Below are 9,437 nucleotides of genomic sequence, written 5' to 3'. Positions count from 1 at the left end.
CTTTTAAAACCTTTAATTGTTAAAAATAGCACTTTCATTTGAGCTGAATTTACAGATTAGCTGTGAACTTTGAAATTTTTTTACTGACCTAGCAAATTCAATATTACCAGGTAGTAAAGAGAAGAATTAAGATGCTGGCAAGTGATCAAGTCTTGACTGTCTAGCACACGATATATTACTATGCAGTAGAAGCCATTAAAAAAAAATCAATATTTGTCAAGAACTGCTGCAGAATCCCCCCTTTTTTAAGTACGGCAAATGGCAACTCAGATGCTTTTTGTGTGGCTAACTGGCAAATCCCGAGCTCTGTAGCAGCTTCTGTACGACTCATTTTTCCTTATGGGATGCAACTTTTCAAACAACATCCTGTCTCATTAGATCAGGATATCTTCCTAAAATTCTTACCTTGCAGCTTTTAAGGACGTATCATTAAGAAAAAGTGTCTGTGGATACGATAAGTTTGTGTTTCTGGTTCTACGCAAATGATTTGGAAACTATTTTGAACTCGCCACTCAATGATACGGGAGTTGCTAGGATGCTGCATAACCCTGATATTTCCTAGAGAAAATCCTAAACCTTGCAAGTGAAAAGTGATTAAGCTGTACGAAATGTGTAGCCGGTATTAAGTACTCTTGAGAAGCGGTGAAACTGTAGGAACCTCTTGCTGTAGATGTCTAAGTCATGACCAGTGTAGGATGCAATATCACGTTAATCCCCATTCTCTATCTAAAATACGATGAACTACAAAAAAAAAAGGGAACTGGTCTAAAACACAGTGATAAGACTTCTCATTTTAGACTCTGTCAAAACTGAATTATAGCTCAGCTCAGTTCACTCCCTGGCTTTGAATTCACCTGTAATGAAGTACTGGTCCATTTTTAAGTCAATGCCAAGGTTTTCATAGATTTCATTGTGGGAGAGTTAGGGTTTCACTTGGATTCTTCATCACCCTATTATGCCAATTCCAGAGAATATGAAGCTTTTATTTGAGACTTACAGATGTATTTACCAGGGATCTGTGAAGAATACCTGCAGTGATAATCCTCTCCACTGTTCTCTGTTAGATGTAAACTCGTTCCAGCAAACAACAAAATGGATTGATGATGTCAGAACGGAAAGGGGCAGCGATGTCATCATTATGCTGGTGGGAAATAAAACAGATCTAGCAGATAAGAGGTATGGAGGAATAACTCATCTTTCAAATGCTTTTCTTAATCTGCTGCTGTTTTCTCCTAGAAAACTGTTTTAAAAAGAGCACTTGTATTTATTTTTTTTTTCCCAAAATATTCAAGCTTGTTTTAACTATGCTGGAGGTGGCTGTGACTAGAGAAATCTCAATTTTAAAACTTCTTTCATTTGGTTAAGCACAATTTTCAGCATGATGCTGTTGAATGAGTTGAGAAACTGTCACCAACTTGTTCAGATGTCAGGAGAGAATGGAGTGTCAACTACAAGCTATATCAGTGAATGAATAAGCTAAACTCATTACAAATATTAATGCTTAATAGATTTGCTAAGACAAAAATGGTAGGTGCGAGTAATCTTCCCTTTTAAAACTCTTCAGGGGTTTTCATAAGTTGGCAAACTTAAATGTTTTTATTAGAAGTTGCGCATCTTCAGCTTTTGCAGCATTGAGTACTCTGTTTATTCTAGATTTATGTTATTCTTAACACAAATGAGTAAAAAGTCACAAAGGTAAAACAAAAGCATGAAGGGGAAGTATTCTGGATTTGATTGAAACCCCTGTTTCCTCAGAATAGCTTCACTTGTGACCTTTACTTCAGATTTATAACACCCAATTAAGAATTGTTTGTGCACACATAAGCCCCTTATATACGCTCGGTCCTTCGTTGAAATATTTTGGTAGGCTGCAAGTTGACAATTGTTATTGGATATTAAAATCCATTGATTGCTAATTGTTCAGGCATAAAAGCACAGCTTCCTGGACAGGGATTTGGAGGAGTCCAGTTGGCCCACTTAGCTGCTCTGCTGGAAAGCTGAGTTCTGTGCTGGGAGCTGGGTGTGCCAACGAAGGCCATCTGATAATGATCAAACGGTGATACTTGTCTACAGCTGTGCTCAGTATGTGCCATCTGTATGCTGAGAAAAAACATTAAATGCTTTCAGAACTGTAATGAAGCGGTCACCTCCTTAGGTTGAAGATAAAAATCTTCATTTTCAAGGTGTTTGTCTTGTCTTTTTTCCTAATTCTGTGTTATCTTCCCCAGACAAGTGTCCATTGAGGAAGGAGAAAGAAAAGCCAAAGAGCTGAATGTAATGTTCATTGAAACTAGTGCAAAAGCAGGATACAATGTAAAACAGGTGAGTAATGTGTTGGCTGCAACCAGCCCTGAGACTACTTCTGTTAGCGTGCTGGTGTGGAAATAGGACTTCCCTAGGAACTGGGAAGCCTTTGCAAAGGGTGTCAGAGGGATATCGGTAGTCCGTACGCACCAAGCAACATCTCAGAGCTGACTTACTGGCTAAGGTTCAGAAGCATCCCTGACCTCGCAGCAAACTTGGAACTTCTTTCCCCTTAGAAAAGAGGAATTATTGAAGAAGCTTTGTGGGTGCAGGATCGTACCTTCCTGGATTCTTGATAATCCAGATTTGATGTTTAGTTTGAAGGGATTAAGACATGAGCCAAAAAGTTGGGGAAACACAGGTCTGAGGACTGTTTCTGATAGCGATTCGGTGAATGAATGTGGGCAAACCAGTCAAGAAGGAATGGGATGGCTTAAAATGCTTCCACTGTACAGTGAGACAGTGTAAACTGGTGTTCCCACTCTGTTGGAAGGCACTGAAAGTGTGAGCAAACGTTCTTGGACAGCCTAAGCTATTTATTTCTGGTAGATGACGAGTTGCTTTTGAATCAGGGAAAGCAGTGAAATGTCTTTTCAGCTGATGCAAGCGCAACGAAATTAGGTTTTATGTTGTGGGATGAACGGCAGCTCTTAAAATTCTGACCTGCTAGAAGAAGTTTTAGCAGTTGTGTTAATGAAGGTAACTCACTTCGCGAACAGTGAACTGGTGAAAGTAGTAAACACTGCGGAACTGATCTGGTGTTTACAAGAAAGAAATTTTGTTTGAGTTTATTAGTTATGTAAGCAAATATGCTTACTAGCGGATCATGAATAGAGAGCTGGAGCTGTACATCCTCACCGACTCAGCGCATAATGGGATACTGCTTTTTCATTGATCGAGCAATTTCTCATATGGAGTCGTGACTGCTAAAGCATTTGGCAGCTGGTCTTATGGTAGGAGGAAAAGCAGCCTAGTGCAAGATGTAGAAGACATTCATTCTGTGGTGTCTCCACAGAGCAAATGCGTGCACGCACATATCTGTATGTATATAATCCCATGTATATTTTATATATATGTAGTAACACAAATAGTTTGTATGCAGAATTGTATCAGAGGAGTTGCTAAAACAAGGTTCTACATTGCTTTGTTACATTATAGACAGGACTAAAGGTTCTATTATTAAATTGTCCCTTGGTTTTGTATATTACTAGCAAAATTATTCCCTATATAATGGAATAATTAGATGTGTTAACTTAGCACTGTGTTTCAGTGCGTTAGCAAGCATAAAAATGTTCAGTTCCAGGGTCCACCAATTATCCTGCCACAACATGGAGGCTGGCTTGTAATTAAGGCTTGGAATCTGTGCAGGAATCCTTAATGTTTACTTAGACTAGAGGGTGTGCACTTGAGAGCAGTTGCCTCGCTCAAAGGAATGATGATGTTCATGAAGCTCTATACTTTCTCTTTCCTTGAGGGAGTTGCTGTGCAGCTGACACGTTTCCAGAAGTCCGTGTCCAAGCCTACCAGGTAGCTTGTGGCCTTCAGGGCCAGTGGGAGCCCTGATGGTTTGAGAAGTAGGAAAATCTTGTATGACGGTTCGTTTAGGCATAAGATACTGTTGTTTAATAAAACATGTGCTTTGTAGACCTCCCACAGCCTTCATCGTGAATGATGGTAGCTCCATTTAATACGTTACGAAGGAGCAAACGTTGCCTTTTTGTATTTTATGCTGAAGCCGTTCAGGGATTGTCCTAATGAGATTGGCAAAGCATAAAGCCATTTCTGTAGCTGTAGCCTCACTTGCACGCTCTCTAGAGAACATTCTTAGTTGTATAACAGAGGTCTAGATAAATTATGCCTCTGATTTTAATTGCCAGGTTACATGCTGTAAGACTACTTCTGTGAGAAAATAGGTTTGGTAATAAAAAGTGGTGTTGGGAACCTGGGGGCTAGTTCCTTCTGTATTAAATGGAAGATTTGGTGTTCCGAGGCATAATTCTTGTTCTTCACTGACAACAATAAACAGTAATAACTAAAAAACTTGAGGCTGTGATATACCACTGCATCATAACCCGAGTGGGTATTTCACGTAGAGTGAAGTCTCGTCAGAATTGGACAAGAGGACAGATTTTAAGTGACTTCATTCTCTGTGTGAAGTACCAAAACAAAAGACGTGAGTGGTTATTAAAAAAAAAAGTAAAAATGGATGTTTCTTCTGAGTTTTGATCCTGTGTTGCAGGTGTGGACTGGGATTTTCAGAAACTTCAAAGCTATTCTATACTGCAGAATATTTGAAACTCTTCATTTTTATTAGTTTAATAAGTAGCTGTTGAAACAGTTCTCAAAGGATAAGACTTTTAATACCACTAGTTATCTAGTTCTCTGTTTTCTTTGCAGCTTCTCTATTGGATGGTATGAATTTATTTTGCTAAATTGTCAATAAAGTCTTCCTGAATGAAATGGGAAAGTGTATGGGTACAATAGCAGAATGGATACCCTTCCCATAACCTGTATAAAATCTTTCTTTAATAAGCTGAATGCAAATTTGACCTTCCCGTAGCTGATAACTTCTATCTGTAATGTATTCTGATTCTGCAGAACAATTACTGCCCAAGTTAATTTTCATACAGGATTTTTAATTCAAGTGTCAAATTATTTTAGATACAAAGTCCGTATTTTGACTACATATAATGAAATACATTTATGTAAAAACTAAGATCACTGGGTATTAAATACTAATGTGAAGGTGAATCTTAGACTAGTGACCAGTCATTGGTTTGTCCACCAGGGTATAGGTTCAGATTTAGCAATTACCGTGCAGCTTTGGTACTTATGACTGAAATACGTAGATTAGGGAACATGAACTGGTTTGGTTTGTTTTACTTCCATGCAAAACTCTTCCCTCCCAGTATTAAAACTTCTCAGGTTGGCAGTGCTTCACTTGGCAGCCCTGAGCAGTTCAGAAAAGCTGACAAAATGCCATTGTTTCCCTGCTGTCCTCTCTTCCCAGCACAAAATCTGTCTCCTGGATCTAAGTCCTGTGCCCTGGGTTGAAGGTAGGGAATGGCACAAGTAACGCAGAAGGGGACTTGGGGTGAGGTTGAACCCTGAGTCCTCCACTGTTGGCTTTGTTGAATTTCCATCTCTTTCACATTAAGGTTTTGGTTTCTGTACGGTGTTGGATATAACATCTTGATGTTACCAATTCCACAGCGAGCTCTGGTTTTGCTAATGCCTCATGGGTGGCCCACCACAGCTTCCTTGCTATCTTTCCATCCTCTCTTTCAGGCCAGAGGTATGAATTCCAGTGTCACTTGTGTGCAGGCAAGTCATAGAATCATAGAATGGTTTAGATTGGAAGGGATCTTTAAAGGCCATCTAGTTCCAACCCCCCTGCCATGGGCAGGGACACCTCCCACCAGCCCAGGTTGCTCCAAGCCCCGTCCAACCTGGCCTTGAACACCTCCAGGGATGGGGCAGCCACAGCTTCCCGGGGCAACCTGCCCCAGGGGCTCACCACCCACACAGCCAACAATTTCTTCCCAATATCTCATCTAAATCTCCCCTCTTCCAGTTTGAAGCCATTCCCCCTCGTCCTATCACTACATGCCCTTGTAAAAAGTCCCTCTCCAGCCTTCTTGTAGGCCCCCTTCAGATACAGGAAGGCTGCTATAAGGTCTCCCTGGAGCCTTCTCTTCTCCAGGCTGAACAACCCCAACTCTCTCAGCCTGTCCTCACAGCAGAGAGCTCCAGCCCTCATGGCCCTCCTCTGGCCCTGCTCCGATAGGTCCATGTCCTTCTTATGTTGGGGGCTTCAGAGCTGGACGCAGTATTCCAGGCAGAGTCTCATGAGAGCAGAGCAGAGGGGCAGAATCTCCTCCCTGACCCTGCTGGCCACGCTTCTTTTGATGCAGCCCAGGCTACGATTGGCCTTCTGAGCGCACATTGCCGGCTCACGTTGAGTTTCTCATCAACCAACGCCCCCAAGTCCTCCTCAGGGCTGCTCTCCATCCATTCTCCGCCCAGCCTGGATTTGTGCATGGGATTTCTCCGACCCACCTGCAGGACCTTGCACTTGGCCTCGTTGAACTTTATGAGGTTTGCCCAGGCCCACCTCCCAAGCCTGTCCAGGTCCCTCTGGATGGCGTCCCTTTCCTCCAGCGTGTTGATCGCTCCACACAGCTTGGTGTCGTCGGCATGACACCTGGAATCTTGGAGGCATGACTTGCAACCCACCTGCCCTCACTGCCTTGGGTCTGACTGCCACGCAGGGTTAGCAGGAGCAGAGGCAACTGGTCCGGCAGCTCGGGAGATGCCATGGGGCACTAATCTCGTTCCAGTCTTGATCAGACGTTGAAGAATAATGTCATCTCACAGGTGGTGAATCTTAAGTCTATTTGTATTGGCCCAAGCGCTCAGGTTCTCTGAGGGATGCTGTCCACAAGGTTCAGAATCAATGTTTGCCCCGTTAAGGATACGGAAGAATTAAGAAGCTTAATTTCTTCTCCTGCTTAGGGAGAGTAACGGCTAAGACTTTTTCACCTCCTCGGCCTTGGCGCTTGTTTGCTAGCCGTCAGTGGGAAGCCAGGGTACTTTTGACCTTTTGTGCTACTTTTATAGCTTCTTGTTCATCCTTTTCTGCTGGAAGGCAGCACTGATAAGAGGAGAGGGCACTGTCTTCAGCTCTGTGCTCCCTGTAGCTATCCTACAAACCCAGAGTGCCTGGCTTTCTGCTGTGACTCCAGAAGGTGAGTTCGACCACACTTCAAACAGCATGTATTTCAACGCCAGGATCTTCTACCAACAAAGAAAGAGAGGGGAACATCCTGCTGATGGGCTTTCTTTTGCCATTTCCCTGTGACATGAAAGGGGACAAGCTCAGAAGACGGCACCTCGGCTAACGCAGGACTGGGGACTGAGGCGGAAGCGAGGAACCCGTGGCTTGGTTTAGAGGCTCGGAGGTGGATCTCCGTGCAGCCACTGCAGAGACGTACGGAGGATTTGCAGCCTGTGTACGCGCTAGCTGAAACCTCGACACGGCAGGCTTTCATTTTATGACTTCTCTGGCATTTCTTTTCCCCAGAGACCGATCTGATGAGCTGCTGGGGCAAGCCTCATCTCTTCTAGTTGCACACTGTCAAACTAGATTTTAACATACAGCTGCTGTGTACTGTTGAATCTGTGAAAGTAGAGCTGTCTCCAGTCACCAGGGTCCTATATACTTACCGTTCCTTCTGGCTTTTGGGGAAGGGGGTGTTGAAGGAAAATTAAGTGGATGATATTACAGAGTAAAAATGGTGCTAGTATTATTCTGGGGTTAAATTGATGCAATAGAGGGGAAGAAATTGGCTTTTGGATCCTGCGAGTTTCAGCAGCGACTGATTGCCAGGGGAGCCTTAAGACTGAGGGGAGAAGTAGATAACTTGCTTCATTTAATGCAGAGAATTGTAGTCTCTGATTCATTTTATTTGTCAGCCCTGAATAAGCTTTAAAAGACCTTGAGATTCATGCTCTATCTCGGCAGTCTGTATTTCGGGGAATCTTATTGTTAGGTGGTGGATTTCATGCCCAGAATATGTCAGGGTTCATTTTGCTGTCTTGTAGATAGAGAGGGGAGGGAGAGCCCTGAAGACCTTCTTACAGCGGTACCTGGCACACTTCGCGTTTGCTCTCAAAGAGCCACAGGCTGAGTATGGTATTTGGCAGAAAAACTTTCTCACGGTAGTCGCTAAAGGACCGCGGCCCCTCGAATAACCCTGTTTTCACAGAGCTGGCTGTGTCTAGCAGCTTGGCTCTTTCTCCTGTCTTTTGATTTTTGTCTATCTGATGGGCAAGAATTATTCTTTGAGTTGCACTGCTCTCCTCGGAGAATGAGAATTAGGGAAACGTTTTTGTTTGCTTTGCGTTGGGGAACAGGTTTCTCGATTGGCTTTTCCATCTGGACGGTGATCCTCCTGTCCTTTCCATATTGCTGCCGGAGCGTTACAGTGAAAACTGTTTCGTGCCTACAGTCGTTTGCGACGCTGATCTGTTGGGGATTTATTGGCTGGAGTAGTAGCAAAGGCACAGTTTGGCAAATGAGTTGAGACTAATGGCGAGAGATGAGGGTTGTTTTTTTTTCAGAGTTTAATCAGGAAGGAGATGGCAGGGTTGAACGCTGAAAGAGACTTTGTGTGGCTCAGTCTTTCAGATGGCTGCGTTTAATTCCCGCGTCGGAAAAAAAAAGTCCTGAATGCTCACCAGTACATGTGATTTTATACACACACACACGCCCAAATATATATATACATATTTCTGTGTGTATATATATACACTATTATATATGCATATATATGTGTGCAACTGACTGTGACTTTTTTCAGTGAGATAAGGCTGCTGGCTTGGGTCCTGCCGGCACTGCGAAGCAGCAAGGTCCCTGCGTAGAAGGCTGCTTTCTAACCATCATGAAGTTTCCCTAATTGGATTTGTTCGCATATGCTGTGGCTGATAAGCAGAAGGTTAATAAGAAAGAAAGTTGATTTTCTTAGTTGCCAAATTCCTTTTTTTAGTCAAATAATTTAGAGGAGAAGTACCGCCGAAGGCATAATTTTATTCCTGGTCTTAATGTAAAGAAAGGATTACTGTATTTTAAACACTTAGCCTTTCTGTCAGCAGCTTGGTTTAAATACAGTAATTCCAGTTGGTTCCCATCAGCTGAGGTTTTTTTAAGACTCCCCACCCCCTCCCCTCTATAAACTGCATCCCTCGTTTCTGTGTGTTGTACAAGGGGGAAATAAATAGCGATGCCACAGTTTAAAACAATTTTTTTTTTGCAATGCTGTTTCCGCCTAGGATCTCAAAGCACATGACAGCAGCAAAGAGCTCTCTGAGATGATGTATTTCTTTCTTTCTATCAGAGCAAAGATGTCAAGTGAGCATCCTCGTGTAGGCACGACCTGGTAGACTCATGCCAACCTCTGTTGCATACCCATCCTTAAAACTGATGGTGGGGATTTTTTTCCCCTCAAACCTTCGGCATCAAGAACTGGGTCAAAATTACTCTAATATTCTTCTGCAGAACGTGAGAAAAAAAAAAAAAAAAAAGCGCAGTGTACTGGAAGGGTAGGTAAGCTAACTTGCTTCTTTCTCTACCT

General features: G+C 42.8%; 1 protein-coding gene across 1 annotated transcript in view; it reads left to right on the top strand.

Moving 5' to 3' along the window:
- Nucleotides 1–9,437, top strand: part of RAB6A (RAB6A, member RAS oncogene family) — a 24,704-nt gene that overhangs the window by 7,317 nt on the left and 7,950 nt on the right. Inside the window, 2 exon segments of the mRNA XM_009890994.1 lie at nt 1,065–1,176; nt 2,229–2,322. Coding sequence (XP_009889296.1) covers nt 1,065–1,176; nt 2,229–2,322 — 206 coding nt within the window.

The sequence above is a fragment of the Charadrius vociferus genome, unplaced genomic scaffold (genome assembly GCF_000708025.1).
Source record: "Charadrius vociferus isolate BGI_N301 unplaced genomic scaffold, ASM70802v2 scaffold407, whole genome shotgun sequence".
Classification (NCBI taxonomy): domain Eukaryota; kingdom Metazoa; phylum Chordata; class Aves; order Charadriiformes; family Charadriidae; genus Charadrius; species Charadrius vociferus.
Note: the sequence above shows the minus strand (reverse complement) of the source record. Positions and strands in the feature narration are given on the sequence as shown.